This window comes from Leucoraja erinacea, chromosome 11, assembly GCF_028641065.1.
Source record: "Leucoraja erinacea ecotype New England chromosome 11, Leri_hhj_1, whole genome shotgun sequence".
Taxonomy (NCBI): Eukaryota; Metazoa; Chordata; class Chondrichthyes; order Rajiformes; family Rajidae; genus Leucoraja; species Leucoraja erinaceus.
The window spans coordinates 32,915,693-32,933,750 of NC_073387.1; the positions used below are offsets into that span (position 1 = coordinate 32,915,693).

The 18,058-nt window shown below is 41.5% G+C and overlaps 1 protein-coding gene across 2 annotated transcripts; it reads right to left on the reverse strand.

The window, feature by feature from the left end:
* Positions 1-5,607: 5,607 nt before the first annotated feature.
* Positions 5,608-17,632, reverse strand: LOC129701659 (grpE protein homolog 2, mitochondrial-like). 2 transcript variants are annotated; one of them, XM_055642992.1, is made up of 4 exons: positions 17,504-17,632; positions 13,678-13,873; positions 7,475-7,556; positions 5,608-6,458 (listed from the first exon to the last, which is right to left on the reverse strand). In XM_055642992.1, the coding sequence occupies exons 1-4, from the start codon at positions 17,557-17,559 to the stop codon at positions 6,079-6,081; spliced, it is 714 nt and encodes a 237-aa protein (XP_055498967.1). In that variant the 5' UTR covers positions 17,560-17,632; the 3' UTR covers positions 5,608-6,078. The 2 variants fall into 2 exon arrangements, with proteins under 2 accessions (XP_055498967.1, XP_055498968.1); XM_055642993.1 differs by lacking the exon at positions 17,504-17,632 and adding an exon at positions 9,264-9,351 and having other exon boundaries at positions 13,678-13,816.
* Between the last annotated feature and the right edge of the window lie 426 nt (positions 17,633-18,058).

Genomic DNA, 18,058 nt, shown 5'->3' on the forward strand with positions numbered 1-18,058 from the left:
AGGACAATTTCAGCGCTGGAGTAAAATAAAAATCCACTTAAAATGCCGTCAACGCCGATAACCGGGACGGATTTCATGTATGGAACAGCTAAAGGTAAGCCATTTATTTTACATATAAACGTGCTTCTTAGGATTACCTTAATCCAAATTTTACGTTGCAAAAACGCGATTATATAAATATACGAACTGGCAGTATTTTTCCTGCCGATATGGGGTTTAAATTCACCGCAACCGCAACGTTCCAAACGATCGCATTCCACAAAATCTCACTTGCAAGATGATTTAAATGGCCATTCATTTACGGGAATTAAACACTAAATTCCTTCCATTTGGCCTATAAATTCATGACAATGAGATTTTAAAATTTTGTTATATTGTGAATTCTTGTGTGAATGTTATTTGGACACTTAGGCTATGAAAAAATGTCAATCTTTTCGTAAAAAATGGATAGATGTTTAGATCTAGTAATTGAATTTTGTAATTAGCTACAATTAGGTAACTAACTAATTATATGCTTTAATTCCAGGTCATCCAAGTAAGATTGTTTCATATTTGTTACAGAATGCTTCAATCTATAATAACTGAAATTTTCTTTCAGTTCTCTTAATTTTTAAGAAAGTTATGGGCATTTGACTGTCCTCGATCACAGCTTGTGTTAAGTCAATGGAAAAGCAATAGGGAACAAGATGCTAATTTCCGAATATGAAAATGGCCATAACATTTTTAATACTGAAGATATGAAAGGGAATTAGGTGTCAAATTAAACTTCTTTCTATGCTTTATCTGATGGGATAAATTGCCGACTTGATTTTTTAAATCTCAAAATTTTGTAACATTGCTAGTAGAAGCGCTTCATCCAAGGCCCAGTCAGATATTTGCCAAGTAAGCATAATATCTGAAGTTCTACTTTTGCTTCATCCTGGGTGAAATCATGGAGCATGGTGCTTTTCAACCCCCCCCCCCCCCCCAGGATTTTCCGCTATTCAGCAGGGCAACAAAGTCATCATAATGTTCTAGGAGCTTGCCACTAATATGAAACAATATGTGCAAATTGTTGCCACGGTACCGTGGGAGGATGTTCCTGTCATCCAAAAATACAGCAAATCCTTTTGGATCCCCTTTTCCATTCTTGTACCGAAGTTTGCTCATCTGCAGTATGGCATTTACTGCTAGACAGTCTTTCTCAAACAAGAATTTTCCTCCGGATTGTTTCTGCATTTTGAGGGCTGAGCGAACTGATGTTGCAATGGAGTCAAGAGGATGCAAGTGGCAGTAGAGCTCATTCAAAGATTTACCCCACTTACCACTCACAATCCTAATAGCAGCATGATTAGCTGCACACCTGTCAATCATTGTGTTTGAAATGTTGTCGATTATCTTTTGCCTGGTATCTTGAAAATCTGCTTGCTCATTGAAATAAGTGTAAGTTTTACACAAATTGTCAACTGTTTCGCAAATATGTAGTGCATAGTCCTCAGCCGTCCCACCAGCCAATTCATCGACTGCTGCAGAAAGACATTTGTCTGTGGTGGTGAATTGTACACTGTTAATGTGGGTCTCTTCCTGGGTGGTTGCATCAAAACCCAAAGTCAAACCCTTTGCTGCTAGGATCATCTCTGCTGTTTGCAACTCAGCTTGATTAACTACACGTTTGGGAGTTTTCAACCGTGCCCTAACATCACTGATCTTTGTGTGATACTTTATTGTAAGAGCAGCCCTGGATTGGGACAGAAAGTTTAGTCTTTTCTTCAATTTCTGTTTTCTTGGTGAAAGACTTAGAAATTCTCTGCTACATCTTGTTGAAACACTAGATGTCGAACGCATTGGTTCTGGTGAGGCAGCAGCTGTCGCTAACAGCATTAACAGAAACAAGTTATTATTTGCAGTTTTAGAAAAAAAAAGGTAGAAATAATAAAGTTAAACGTTAAAACAAATAGTAAATACCCAACAAGAAATTCATATTCATCAGTTTCATCTAAATTCAATTACTAGATCTAAGCATCTATCCATTTCTTTAGAAAAGGTTAACATTTTTAAATAGCCTAAGTGTCCAAATAACATTCACACAAGAATTCACAAAATAACATGATTTTTAAATCTCATTGTCATGAATTTATAGGCCAAATGGAAGGAATTTAATGTTTAATTCCCGTAAATTAATGGGCGTTTAAATCATCTTGCGAGTGGGTTTTTGTCGAACGCGACCGATTTGAATGTTGCGGTTGCAGTGAATTTGAACCCCATATCGGCAGGAAAAACACTGCCGGTTCATTTGGGGCCAAAATCATTTTCACAAAGTAACCTTTCGTCATCCCAAGAAGCACGTTTATATGTAAACTAGAAGACTTACCCCGTGTAGTGTCCCCTACTTGAGATCCGTCCCGTTGTAGGCGTTGACGTTAGAAGTAGATTAAATAAAATAAATAATCCAGCGATTAAATTAAAAAAAAAACATATCGAGAACGGAAGTCCGGTCGATTGTACTTTAGCAACTGGCAGCCCGAGGAAGTTCGCCTCCGACAGGCAGGAGAAAACGGCATTTTAATCCCCCCCCTCCCCCTCCTCAAAGGCACCAAAGTCTCGCACACAGCCAGTGGCAGAACTGTAGCGCCGCTGAAGGCAAGTTTTGTAACATCGCTAGATGTTGCCTGGACATTTCAGATATGAGACTAAGTTTTCCTGAGCCAGAGGTGGTTGAGATATATAAAGTGAAGAGGGGTATAAATAGGGTAGATAGCAGGAAACTTGTCTCGTCAGAGGAGACTATAATGCCAAATCACACAATTTTAATATGTTTATAAACTTAAGAGGGGATTATGAGGAAACATCTTCACCCACATATTGTGAATACCTGGAATGCAGTTGCTAGCAGAATTGCTGATGTTTAAAAAGTGTCTAAATGAGCACTTAAATCACCTATGTATAAACGCTACAGGCCAGGTGCTGAAAGATGGATTTATATTGGATGGGTGCCCATCTGTCGGTCGAGTGAAGTTTCTATCCTCTATGATTATCACCGTGACTCTCAATAAGTGGTGGGGCCTTGTACATACATCCCTGTAAAATCACAGTAATCTGTGCACAACCATAAACCACAAACCTTCAACTTTGGATCATGCAGAAATTTCCTGAAAAATGACCAAATTGAAGGAATTGCTACAAGCACAATTCCTCAATTTACAGCGAATGCACCGTGCATTTCGGGGCCGAGGCAGTTATTTTTAATCACCCACCATGCTTCTAGTCTAGTGCATCGCAAGTCATTCCCAGAAACCTCAGGTTATAAATACTTTATTTCAGGTTTCTGCTCCAATACATTAACTCCCGGAAAACAGAACCAAGAGTAGTGATGAAGAAGGCATATAATGCTCGTTTTCATTTGTCAGTGCATCGAGTACAAGAAGCAGGAAGCCATGATGTCGTAGGTTTATAGTTCTTTGGTTGGGCTGCATTTGGAGTACTGCAGTTCAAGTCGCCCGGTTACAGGAATGATGTGGAGGCTTTGGAAAGGGCACAGAGGTTTCTTAGAATGATGCCTGGATCACAGGGTATTAGTTACAGGGAGAGGTTGGACACGCACCGGTTGTTTTCACTGCAACCCTGCAGGGAGCTCTGACAGAAGCACGATAGGCACATCATAGGGCTGACAGTCATAACCTTTCTCAGAGGATGGAAACATCAAATACTTGAGAGCATAGCTTTAAGCTGAGATGGGCAAAGTTCAAAGGAGATGGGCAGTTAACTTTTTTCTTACAGAAGGCAGTGAGTGCTTAGAATGAGCCACATGGGCTTATTCTATACAACTGCATTCTATACAACTGCATTTCGTTGTCTCTGTACTGTACACTGCACATTGACAATAAATTTGAATCTGAATGGGTAACTGTGGAGGCAGGTACAATAGTCACAATTAAGATATTTTGGATATGCAGGGAATGGAGGATATGGATTATGTGCATGTAGTTATAGTTGGTCTTGGTATCATGTTGGGCATAAACATTGTGGTCTGAAGGGCCTAGTGCTGTGCTACACTGTTCTGTTTCTATGGATGTGATAAATTTGTCTGTAGGAACCCTTCTGTTAAACAGCTTAGCAGGAAGATCCCAATTCATTAGTCTCCAACTGCACCATGACTCAAATTCATGTCCTGCTTCTATGTTTTCATTAGATTCTGTTGATGTTTATATTTCATCAGTGTTCATCACATACCAAATTAGCACAATGTACATCATGAAAACCATATAGCATACTCAAGGAAAAATGTATCTAAATTAAAAATTATGTATGGTTGGCATTTGTTCCATACAGACTTTCATCAGTACAAATATAAATCCCAGATAAGAGTATTTCTGACAAAAATAAATAAAAAAATGCATTCCCAACTCATGCTCACTATAAATCAAAACTAAATTCTGAATGCAGATGAGACATCTCACCTACTCTGCCCAGTCAAAGGAAACATATAGTTTGACACAAACGTAGCTTTATTCTAGATGAATCATGCATTTTCAAATTAGATAATTTAATGAAACACCTACAGCTAGATTATCTTGGGGAGGTTTCCTTTATCTCCTAATGACATCTAAAGGAAAATGCAAAGTCTTTTTCATACTTTATTCCTTTATCTTTGGTGCAACAATAGCAAGATATTCCCAATGGTGCACTCAACTTTTATAAATCTAGAAAGCAAGACAGTGTGAGTTCAACTTACAAGAGCTTAAGGTTTTCCCAAATTCATTTTATTACAAGAAAATATTTTCTGGTCAACAATGTGATTTTGTTTTAAGCTTGTTTCCCCCCTCCCCCCCCCCCCCATTCACATGCAGTAACACACAAGATATTGGCTCAATATAACCCAAGATTTTGGCACACAATAAGTTTCAGTCTACATAAATGACAAAATAATCCAGATATGGTACAAATATATTACAATTTTCACTAACATACCTACAATATTTGATTACAAAAAATAAAATCTTGCACGTCATGGTATGTTATAAATGCATTTACAGTTTAACATCACTGTAATAAATAACATACTATTTTGCCCACAGATCAGGACGAAAAATGCAATTTTACATGGAAGTACAAAATGGGCTCTTACAAGCCGAAATTCAAGTGAAATATATATAAAAACGAATAACCAAGTGCACACTTCCAAAATCAGTGATGGAGAGTGACAGGACTTATTTAAACAAACTTTTGAACAAATTGCTTCACTTAAATTAAGAGCACAGGAAATAAACAGTAGCAGTCAAGATGTAACAGCAGCAAAATTATCAATTCAGAAAAATTAGCGACATTGTGTGGTTTTCTTCTTTACAGATATGTAATTCCTCCATATTCTATTTAGCTCTCTCCAGCGACAATTTAGTATCAAATTACAGCTCCAAAAGCAGTCTAAAGAAATGTAACCCTTATTAAAAAATGGGATGCAGGTCAAGAGTCCCTTTTGTACTGCACACAACAGATTACCCATTGACCACCCAATGCAACCATAGGGAATTGCTCATCTCTTCACTGTGTAGATGAAGTTTAACTCCACAAGGGCACTATGAATTTGATTACTGGGCAGTAATCATAAGTAAGATAATACCCCCCCCCCCCCCCCCCCCCCCCATGGTAAGGCAAATTCTACCAAAGCTACAATCACTGTAAATAAGAGCACACCCACAATTCTTTTAGGGTCCAACTGTTGATTGGAAGCATTGTCTGGGAAGTGTCCTTTTCCATTTTCATCTGCCATTCACAACAAGTGAATGGACACAACAAGTGGGTCTTTGGCAATGACAGGGAGAAAATATCAATTTCAGGAAGGCCCCTAGCTTCAAGTACTGTAGGAAGTCAATTTGGTTTGATTTTAGTGCATGCATGAAAGTGGCCTAGCCATTTCCATGGAAAGCACTTACGAAGTTGTAAAGTTTCATACTTTCTCCCAGTTTGCACCAAAGCCAAATCATTATCATTTTAAAGCCTAATACACTCTAGCTAGCCATAAGAAGCACAGGATACCAAAAAACCTCAGTAAGCTTTTCATAAATTATAGTTCTCTTAATCATTGTGACCATCATGCATTTGTCAAGACCCATTTCTGCCTTTTTTTAAATGTGGCTGAGCTTCAATAGCCAGCCCAACCTGTGCAGTTCTTAGGATTCTACCGTGAAGCTTATAGCCTTCTTGCTCTATTTTTACTACAGTGCCAGGTAAAGCTTCCACAGATGGAACACGCAAAACAATTTCATGTTCCGCTGAATTGTACTTGACACCAATGGAGCTCATTTTTTCCAACCCATACTTGACAAATATATTGCATAATTTCTCATTTATCAAGTACAATCCTTCGTGGAGGTTCTTCATTGTTGGATTAGTATTAGCCTGCTCCATCTCAGTTACCTCCTGTGTTGTATTCTCCAGCAAATCAGCCACTGCCAGGATATCTTTGCAAAAACTATGGATACCTAGTGAGGCAAAATAAAGCTTCTGTAAAAACATCCAAATTGTAGAATCTTCTAATTGGAACTAGATCAACACAAACTAAGATTTCCAATAAATCTCCGAGCACAATAATCTGCATTAACATGCATTCCAAAACATATTAACTAATTTAAAAAAAACCGTAGGCACAAGATAACCTTATTCCCCTTCTTCACAAATTTGAATGTCAGTGGTCCATTTTTTTCTGTACTCACATCTTAATCACTTTTTTACATATACCAAAGTATCTTCAATTGTATCAGGAGAAACCAGGAAACAAGCTAAACTTCAATCCCTAGTTGCCCCTACACCATTTGGCTGGCCGAAGGCAGCTAAGAGTCAAGCCCATTCCAGAGATATACTGGTGAATCTGACAGCAATTAGGCTCTTTATTCCAACCAAATTTAAATTCCCCATCTGCACCGACGAGTCTTGAGATTATTAGTCCATGTGACTTGATTGCACCTTTTTGTTTTCTCAATTAGAATCACATAGTCTTACAGAGTAGAAACAGGCCCCTCAGCCCAACTAGCCCACATCAGCGAATATGCTCCACCTACACTAGTCCCACGCCTGTATATGGCCCATATATTCCTCTAATGTCATGTTGTTACTTGTGGGCGGAGCACTAAGGCAAATTCCTTGTATGTGAATACTTGGCCAATAAACTTCCTTACTTAAACCTGTCCTATCCATATACCTGTCTAAATGTTTCTTAAACATTGTGATAGTACCTCCCCCAACTACCTCCTCCAGCAACTAGTTCCATACACCCACCACCCTTTGTGTGAAAAGGGTATCCCTCAGGTTCCTATTAAATCAAATTGTGACATTCCATGCTTTTATCCCACTGCAATAACATCCAAATCTCACTTTCAACTCATTTTATATTGATAAGATTATGAAGTTGTTCTATTGTAGCTATTAGTCATTATTTTGCAGGAAATCCTTACATTAATTCTCAAGCCGTACAAAAATTTACACTAGAAAATCTTCTCACCATATATTCTGGCATCTTCTACACTTTTTCGAACTCGCCTATTGGTGTCTTCAGCATGGGCTAAAACCCTTTTATAATTCTCCTACAAAACCAAACACGAGATTAAACAAACACTTAAAATATATTTTTGTAGAAAAAGTTCATACAGTTAAGATTCCAAAATATACATTGGGTTCCATTTCAAGGCAATTATACTTTATTCAGGGATGCTTGTTTTAAGCCCATATCACCTATTTCCTCAAATTGTTCAATGATCATTCTGTAAAATACTAATACTTCAGTCTTTCAAAACAAACACTATCGAGTTGGAAATGTGCGCAGTTCAATATATTTTCCAAATATTCAGTATGCAGCTGAAGAAATCTAGAGGGATAAAAAAACAATCATTCAATAAACCACCACAGGTGAATATGATGAAGACATATGGCAGTTTTGCCTTCATAGATCAGGGAACAGACCACAAGGGTTTGGATGTTTTGTTGCAACGTTAACAAAACACAAGCTTAGCTGCATTTTAGAGTATTGTGTGCAGTTCTGGTTATCACACTCCATGAACGGTGCAATTGTGCTGGTTGCAGGAGATTCACCAGGAAGCTGACTGGATAAGAGTTATGGATAGAATAGACAAGCAGGGCTTGTTTTCCCTGAAGCAAAGGGGCAGAGGTGCAACCTAATAAAAAATGCATAAAATTATGGGATGCAGAGATAGTGGGAAGGGTTCAAAAACAAGAGCATACAACTTTAAGTTTTAACGGGAATCATGAGGCAATCAAGTCCCGCCACCCCCGACCAATCGGACAGCACTCAATATCTAGTACACTCTGCCAGAGGAAACAGTGCAAATATCCTCAATTGCCATATTTACAAAGTATTTAGACAGACTCTTAAATAGGCAAAGCATAGAAATCGTGCTATAGAGGACGTTACTGGTTCTGGAGAATGAATTATAAGAGGCTAGATGGTATTTCCCCCCCCCCAATGTAGCAGTGAATAATTAGTTTTTCCCAGCGGAATTACGGGGCATTGGTTTAAGGCAAGAGAAAACATTAAAAGGGACCCAATACAAAGGTTTACTTTTTCCATGCAAAGGCAAATGCATATATGGAATGAACTGCCAGAAGAAATGGTAAGAGTACAATTCTGACATCGGAAAGATACTAGAAAGGAAAAATTGGGAGGGATATGGGCCAGGCTCTGGCAACTGGGACGAGCAGAGTTGGGAAACTTGGTCAGCATGGACAAGTTGCCATGAAGGGCAAATGACACTGCCGTTTAGCTCAATGAATCCAACGTGGGCAAATGGAATTGGATGGACAAACTAGTTAGCATGGACGTGGTGCGTTGATGGGCCCGTTACTGCGCTTTACTTCTCTATGATTATCCATCAATGATCAGCTGAAGCACAAAAATCAAAGGTTTTGTCCTTTGCCTCTATTGTATGAGCCAATCGCAGACTGGCTCATACAATAGAGTGTGCTAATAATCTGACTCTGTCAAAATGACACTTGAAAAACACAGGCAGATCAGGAAAACGCGCAATTTAACACCGATAATATTTAACATATATAGTGCAATGCAACTTACATAAAATATTAACTTAAGTTACTCAGTAAAGTTGCTTCCTAAAAAATTGCAACCAATTCCCAGTTTGCCACCATTTTCCCCACATGAAGTTGGCTTGATTTGTTCAGAATCAAGAGCTTGTTCTCAACAAACTCCTGACAACACACCTTCAACTTCAAGAATCCGAGCCCCTGCAACTCGGGTTTCATAACAATCGCTCATCCACCTTGATGCTGCAAGTCACTGCAGATAGCATTCGGATGGTCCGGTGCAGAATCCAAACTTCTGATGTTCCACATAGGCCTGAAATTTGGCTTCAGGAATACAATTCAATTATTAGAATGCAAGGTTATAATCCAGCACACTTTAAATATCACTTTCAAGTAACATTTGCTCACACCAGTGTTAAAACTATATACAATTCCTTATTTGGGAGCTAATTACAAACTAACCGCAACAAAATAAAATTAAAAATTTGTTCCAATACCATAAAAAGACAAAAACGTTTACCTGTATATCATATTACATGCGATCGTTTATTGTCAATAAGGCAAATCAAAATCAACAATGACAAATGTAATGCTTCTATTAAGCATCTTGAAAGTAAATGTGTGTCTTGCTGGCCAATAATCAACAATCTGAACTGTTGAATTTAAAGCATTTGTAATTTCATCAGCCAATGACAAATTAAATGTGCTGTGGATAAGACATGCATACAATAGTTAGAAAAGCCGGAGATATTCAGCAAGTCATTTAGACTTTGCAGAGAGAAGCAGCCATTGCCGCAAGTCAGTGATCTTTCAGAAGGCCATTGCCTTAAGTCTGCGACACGCTGCATCTTTCAATTCAATTAAAAAATGGAAAAAGTCTTGGATTTCAGGCCAATGGTCTTTTCTAGTACAGGTGCACAACCTTTTATCCGGAAATTCCAAATAACGAAAAGCTCCGAAACAGCGGACATTTTTTCGGTCCTTGAAGAAAACTCCTTGAAGACGTTCACCGAGGGCAACCCGCAGAGGTGACAGCGGAACCTCCGGTTGGTCCTCGAAGAAAGGGGAACTAAATCCCCGTTCATAAAAGAGAAGGTGAGGGTATATTGCGCGGGAGGGTTAATAATTGACAATCTGCTGCTGCCTGCCCGCCGAGTTAAAAAGTTCCCACGGTAGATTCACGATACACAGTGTATCGTGAGTCTTGTGTGGGAACTTTTTAACTCAGCGGGCAGGCAGCAGCAGATTGTTGCTCCCTTCAGTTTCACCCCACCTACACCCCTCTGCTTCCCGGCCATTGCACCGGTGCGGGGGCTTTGCACTGTCTTCACATTGGCGATGCCAGCAGGTCAGTGCCAGTCACTGGAGACGTCAGGACCAACGGGACACCGACCCCCAAGCCCACTGCAAGCACGGAGATCCCAGAGACGCACAGCCAGCAGCAGCCCAGCCCCGTTCCAACTCCAGAGGAAAACTGCAAACTGGCCGGAGACGTCAGGACCACCAGAAGCCGCTCCCCGATGGGCTGCTACGGCGACAAGTGGCAGTTCGCCCACAGCCTGAGCTGCGCCCTCTCATCGGGACACCGACCCCCAGGCCCACTGCAAGCATGGAGATCTCAGATCAGCAACTCCAGCCCAGCCCTGCTCCAACTCCAGAGGAACACGCTCCCCGTAGGGGCAGAAGCTGATGGTGTGCAAGGTACGTCTTGTTCTTGGGGTGGCGCAGCTCGGGCTGTGGGCGAACTGCCACTTGTCGCCGTAGCGGCCCATCGGGGAGCAGATTCCTCTGGAGTTGGAGGGGGTGGTGGGTATTGTGCTGTTTGATCGCCCCCTGCTATCCCAGGGACAGGGAGACGGCGGCTTTTGAGAATGGTGGGCAATCACTTCCAAAGTTGTGCCCACAGTCAGTACACCTCTCCTACACTTGTCTCCCGCACTAAGATCATCTCGCAGGGAATGATCCCAGCCTAACCCTCCCTATTCTCTCCTATTCTGCAAGAAAAAACTACATTGAAGACTCAAACTCGCGCTCGAGCAACTGCCGGGATCGAGGCGCAAACTCGCGACCTTGCGGATATGAGCCGAGCACTACTACTGAGCCAGCCGTTAAAATCTATGCTAAAAATCTTCCATTCCGAAAGCCGAAAAATTCCGAATTACGAAAAGTGTCTGGTCCCAAGGCTTTCGGATAAAAGGTTGTGCACCTGTACCGTTGAAAAGTGCAGAAACTGCCTGGCCGGCTAATTATTTCCAGCACCTAAAATGTTATTTCACTTTTCTTTGTAAAGGCACTAGTATAAAGTGCCTTATCACAGTTTTGCCTCAGGAACTTATTTCCATTTCATATTTTCAGCATCTGCAGTTTTTTTTGTTTTCAAATGATGGTATGCAGATGACTGATCAAATCAAATACTGTACCACCAAAAGGCAGTCAGAGATTTAATGGCTTCTGTGAAAGATACAAGGTCCTTCCATGTGGCCAGCAAAGTTGCAAAATAAAGTAGAGTGACATGAAAAAGTGTTTTTGTATGTTTTGCTAGTTTTCCATTACTTCAACGTTCAGCCATGCATCCACTTGCTTCAAAAACTTGTATTTATTCCCAACAGATATTTGCATTCTTTTAATCTGCTTTAAGCAGCAAATTGCTCAGCATAACTTTCCAGGCACAATCCAAATATTACTAATGAATAATTTATTCTTGGAACTTAGCAAGAATCTTATAAATTCCTATGCCATTCAACCTTGTAGCCTCTGGGCATGACCTTTGCTGGAATTACATAATTCCCGAGACAAAGTCACACAACTGAGGTAGATTGCAACATCTAATCAAAACACCAACATTATCTGGCTCAGCAAATAAGATATGTTTTGTATTCAAGGAAGGTTACAAAGATTTGTTTTTATGTGCATCCCCAAACTATGATTTTATAGCTTCACAAATACTGGTATTCAGACAAATAGGTACTAGTTCAGAGTGTAAACATGAGTAATATTATACTGACAATCATACATAACAATCAGGATAATGCATGGAGCAAGAATTTTCTGAACCATGTCCTACCCAGACAGATACAAAATAAACTAATTGGATTTGAGTGGATGCATCAATTGTCAGCTTCCTCCAAAGACCCATAGATTTTAACATGGTTCCATCTGATAAGAAAGTAGCAGAGGAGGAAGAAAGATACTGAACCATACAACAGTTAGCCTCATATCAGTGGCAGGGGAATTTGATGGCATCTAGTATTATGCAAGAGATAAATAGGGCATAATATAATTGGGCTGTTTTATAAGAGAAATCATGTATACAAATCAAGTAGTGTTTCCAGAGATTACAACTAGAAAAATAATGGCAAGCCACTAGAGCTGGTGCATTTGGACTTTCAGGAGATCTTTTATAAAGCATCACACCAGCACCAGACACCCTCGTGCAATCGTGACTACGGGTGCTGCCTCTGTGGAGTTTGTACATTCTCCCTGTGACAGCATAGGTAGATCTCTGGATGCTCCGGTTTTCTCCCACATTCCAAATACATGCAAGTTTGTAGGTTAATTGGTTTCTGTAAATTGCCTCTAGTGTGCAAGTTGCAAAAGTGGGATAACTACAGTATAGGAAATCGATGTTTGGCGTGGACTCGTTGGGCCAAAGGACCCGCTTCAACGCTGTATCTCTAAAACTAAACAAAGATTATTAAACAAATTTAGGGAATACGGTATGGGGGGTGGAAAATATTGGTGTGAACTAAGAATCAGTGAATGTATAAAAGAGAAAATAAGAATTTATTGGGGGGCTGTCACAACTCATTGCAGCAGAGACCACTGCTGTTCGTAATCTACAAAAAAATGCTTTGAACCCAGATTCCCTCATCTACGTTTACTGACAATACTAAGCTGGGAGTCAGTGTCGGTTGTAACAGGGGTACAGAGAGATATCAGGAGAGGAGAGACTGGGTATGTGGGTGGAGAAGAACATGACACACAGCATTCACCAAATTTGTAATAAATGGATAGGCCCACCATCAAATTTCCAGCACCCTTGGCTCCAGAGCCTTTCTGGATATCAGTCTTGCTAGACCAGAGGTCACGGCCTCAGTAGTCCAATAGTACCGGAACAGTCCACTGAGGCTGTCAGTGAGCCAGCATACTGGCCCGCAAAGTTGGCTATGGGAACGGATCTGCGGGCTCTGGCCGGGCTAGAGTTCTAAAGCCCGGCTACAGGTGGCAAGTCCAACCTACCGATCAGCTGCAGAAATCCAGATGATGTAGAGATTAACCAGCTCCCCTGGCCTAGGTACCACATTTTGGGGAGGGGTGCGTGGATTTTATGTGTGGTCATCTAATTTTGTCCAGATTGGAGGGGATGAGCCACCAGTTGCCAGAAAATCAGTAGCAGACCTGTCTATGCATAATTATTCATCTGAAATTACTACAAAATAGATTATAGAACCTAAAACTTAATTTTACGATACAACTTTTGACAGCAAATAACTGTTCCCATTATAAAGTTACTATCAAGCACTGAATTTCACCAGGTGAGCAACTTCTAACTAGTGAAAGTGTGCACGCATGGGTTAAAAACATGGTAGCAAATAGAGGCTTGGCTGCAGATTCTATTTTTGTCGCAATTTCTGCCAAAGTAAGACTTGCCTGCAAGGTCCGATATTCTCTGTCCAACTCATTCAATTTGAGTCGCAGCATTCTTTGACTGGCACAGGGACTAGAATTCGTCTTGTGCTGCACTGTGTTTTCAGCACAGCACTTATTAGCCTTTGCAGTATTCAATGAATCTTGAGTTTCTTCAGTTTTGTGTTGAGTAGGAGTAGCACAGAGGGTCAAAAAACTCCTAGAATTCAAACATACAGCACATGATTTAGAAATAAATTCAATTTATATTGTTCAGCCTTAGAATATTCCATAGTATTTATGCAATGCAATAACAGTTCTACTTCCAATGGTTATAATCACATCACCTACAATCATATTAAAGCGGCAAAGCATACTTGATGTTTTGCCCCTTCCAATTTGTATAGTCATAAGAGGTTAGTATGTTAAATGACTAGTTAAAAAAAAAGGTTCATTCGTGTTCTCAAAAGGCGAGGCACATTATCGTTTACCACCAGGTCAGGCTGAAAGCTTAGACCAGTAAACCATACACACCACTCACTGCCACACAGCAGAAACTAGAGTATTTATTTTAAGGGATTGTTGCCAAGAACAACCAGGCCATTTGCATTTTCTGCGCCAAAATGTGAATTTACTTTCTTCAGTAGCATATAAACATGATAAACCCCACCCCGTGCCCTAATCTCAACCTAAATCAAAGTCTGTGGTAACAGAATATAACATAATTCCCAGCAATTCTCAGATATGAATCCTCAAAAGCAGAAGATAATTACAAATATTCACACCTGAAAGGAAAAAATTGCCAGAACCAATGCCATCTGACACCTAGCACTCAGTTTACTGGGCAGCTGTGAATTATAAAACCATTAACTGTACGTGCAGGAGAGTGCATACAGCATGTCTGCCACCCTGTAATTCTGCACCCAATTCTTTAAACGGCATTTTTTAAATGCTGGATTTCAGATGCAAGTAGCACTCACGGGACTTTTACTATTTCATGACATAGTGCCTAATCCTATTCTCCACATTCTGGCAGTCTTGCCACCATATAAATGTACTTTAATAAACGTACTACGTGCACCTTTACGATCATGGCTTACTTCATGCACAGATAAACTAAACTGAACATGAAACATCAGTCTTAAATTGAATGTTATCAATTTATTGGGAATAGCAGACAGCACCTCAAATTAGTTTTCTATCCCCAACCGCCTGTGTTCATGCTGTTCTATTAGCACCTTAATTATCGTTGGGAATCAGAAAAAGTGGTTTTAATCCCTGGCAAGTGTATCAAACAGCATCCATTGAGGCAAAACTTTTGCATCAACTCCCGACATTGGGACCTCATGCAAGATCTTGAATCAGACTGCCCACTATTCACTAGTTTCCACAGATGCTGCTCAATCTGCTGAGTTCTAAATCATTAATAAGAAGCTGGGATCCAAGCAATAAATCCTGCAGTGCCCTTTGCCTGTCAATCAAAAATGCCAGAACCAATGCCTGTTCATACCTACTGTTTCCAATCTGCCAACCAATTGTCTATGAAAGCATATGACTAATATATGCTGAACGTTTGACAGCACTAGGCCTGTATTCGCTGGAGTTTGGAAGTACGAGGGGGGACCTCATTGAAACGTACCTAACAGTGAAAGCCTTGGATAGAGTAGATGTGAAGAGGATGTTTCCACTAGTGGGAGAGTCTAGGATTAGAGGTCATGCCCTCAGAATTAAAGGACATACCCACTCGCTTCATGACCCTTGCAGTGTACAGTTTGTGTGTAGATTAGACAGCGGTTTCGCCAAACACACTGTCTGCACATCAAGGCCAGCATCTACCCATGCACCAGTACTTCTACAGTACCCTCTATAATATTTGGGACAGACCAATCATTTATTTATTTGCCTCTGTACTCCACAATCTGAGATTTGTAATAGGAAAAAAATCATATGTGGTTAAAGTGCACATTGTCACATTTTAATAAAGGCCATTTTTATACATTTTCGTTTTACCATATAGAAATTACAGCTGTGTTCATACATAGTCCCGTCCCTCCCCCCCCATTTCAGGGCACCATAATGTCTGGGACACATGGCGTCACAGGATTTTATAATTGCTCAGTTGTGTTTAATTGCCTCCTTATGCAGGTATAAGAGAGCTCTCAGCACCTTGTCTTTCCATTTGGAAATTTTTAGTGGCGTTTATCAACACGAGGACCAAAGTTGTGCCAATGAAAGTCAAATAAGCCATTGTGAGACTGGGAATCCAGAATAAAACTGTTAAAGAGACATCAGCCAACCCTTAGGCTTACCAAAATCAACTGTTGGGGGACCATCATTAGGAGAGTACTGGTGAGTTTACTAATCACAAAGGGACTGGCAGGCAAATGAAACCTCCACAGCTGATGGCAGAAGAATTATCGCTATAATAAAGATCCCTCTGCTCTACAACACTACCCAGAGGCCTGAAATTTACTGTGTAGGTCCTGCTCTTTGGTAGTTTGATAATTTGATAAGAGTGTTTATTTAACATCACCAGTGAGCAACACAGATGGCTACAATGCAAATGACACCATCAAAATAATCTGCAATCTATTAGAGTTCCTGGAATCTGACAAAGCGTTGACATTATCTTGTAACAAGAGTACAAACCAGTTTAATGGCGTTGAAGGGGGAAAAAACCGCTCCGCGATCCTCTACTCCCCTCCCCCCCGGACCAAGGAAATTACCGTCGATGAAGCAGCAGCAAAATGTCCGATCACACAAAGGAATTGCCAGCCTTTTTTCCCCACCAGACCTATGCTCATATTGAAAATATGTAACTGGAAATTATAGATTTCTTAATTTGTGACCATGTTTCATAGTCAACTCGTTTACAAGACGAGCACGAAGGAGTGCCTTTGACATTAATCGTCGTTTATACGACTTTTGCTATAATCTGCTCGAAATTAAACGACGATCCAGTGAAGTCACATGTCACTTACACAGATATATTGAAATCCAGGTTTAGATTTAAAGGAATTTGGATTTCTGGCGAATTTACATTTGGTTTTCGGTTTCATGGACAAACCCCAGTGCGTACGTGTGGATCAGCACGATGCGAAAACCAGTTGCAACCTGGTAAATATCATACTCGGGGTCAAGGCAGCAGTTTATACATCACTTCAGGAGCTATTGATTTTGGAGGATGCTTGGTGCGTAAATTAATATTGACCCACACCCAATCCCCAGACTCCCCTCAGACATGCAATCAACGGATCAGACAAAGGCAACGTATTACTGTCGGCAACGAGGGAGAGCAGACACCAAGGCAGCCATATCCCGCGATCAACCTCTTAGTCACGGTGGGGTCGGGAGGTGAGGGGGGGGGAAGGAGCGTTGGTGGGAACGGCGAGGAGTTCGGGGGGGGGGGGGGGGAGGAGAGAGAGAAAAACGGTCCAGAGTAGGAGGACGACGGGGCCAGAATAAGGGGTGGAGGGGGATCGGGGGAACTGCAGAGAACGGCTGGGAAGAGTGTGGGGGAAACACGGCTAGAAACGGGGATTACGACGGCGTCGTTTGGGGAGAAGGTGGAAGAACGGCTGGGTGGGGACACGGATGAGGAGGGGGGCTGCCCGGAGATCAAGAGAACAGCGGCCGAATGGGGAGGGGGATGGAAGAGCCGCGTACACTGGGAAGAGCCCCAGAAGCCAGTTGTTGTCCAATCCTCCTCACATCCCCATTCACCAACTGGCATCTTCCCCTCAGTTAACGTTGCACTCATCAATTCCTCCGTCCCTCAACCTCGCCCCCGTTCCTCAGTCACTCGCCCCTGTTCCTCAGTCACTCAACCCCTTTCCACATCTTCACTCACCTCCCGCTCTTCCATAGTCGCTTGCTTGCCGCATTACTACCCACACACAAGTACATGGCCACGATTTTCTCCCGATCGGCAGCCGCTTCCCGCTTTAAATGGCAGCCGATCGGCGGCCACGCCCCTCCACGTCATACTCCTAAGGCCGCCCCCCCCCCCCCCCCCCCCCCCCCCCCCCACCGCGCGGTGGGCGCGCGAGCAACGGCCCGCCCCTAACGGCGCGGAAGGAGCCCCACGTGACCACCCCGCTTTGTCCCTGTGATTGATGTGAGTGTCGTCGGTCCACAGCAGAGCACCGCCGGTCGGTAAAAACACAGAAAATGCTGGAAGCTGGCAGATTCATCTGTGTAGAGCGAAGCATTTAAAGTTGTGTAACTGAAGAAGGATGTCGACCAGAAACCTCACCCATTCCTTCTCTCCAGAGACGGTGCCTGTCCCGCTGAGCATTAGGTGTCTATCTTCGGTGTACGACAGCATCTGCTGTTCTTTCTTACACGTTTAATGTTTTGACACCTTTACCTTTGTCAGTTCAAGATGTATCATCCGTTTCTTGTC

Bases quoted from the DNA above. Each gene is read 5' to 3' on its own strand.
- LOC129701659 (XM_055642992.1), bottom strand. From the start codon at position 17,559: ATGTACTTGTGTGTGGGTAGTAATGCGGCAAGCAAGCGACTATGGAAG. The intron at 7,557-13,677 runs GCAAGTCTTACT...TTGGTTTTGTAG, and splicing joins GAGAATATCGGACCTTGCAG to GAGAATTATAAAAGGGTTTT. The intron at 6,459-7,474 runs GTGAGAAGATTT...TTGCCTCACTAG, and splicing joins AGAAGATGCCAGAATATATG to GTATCCATAGTTTTTGCAAA.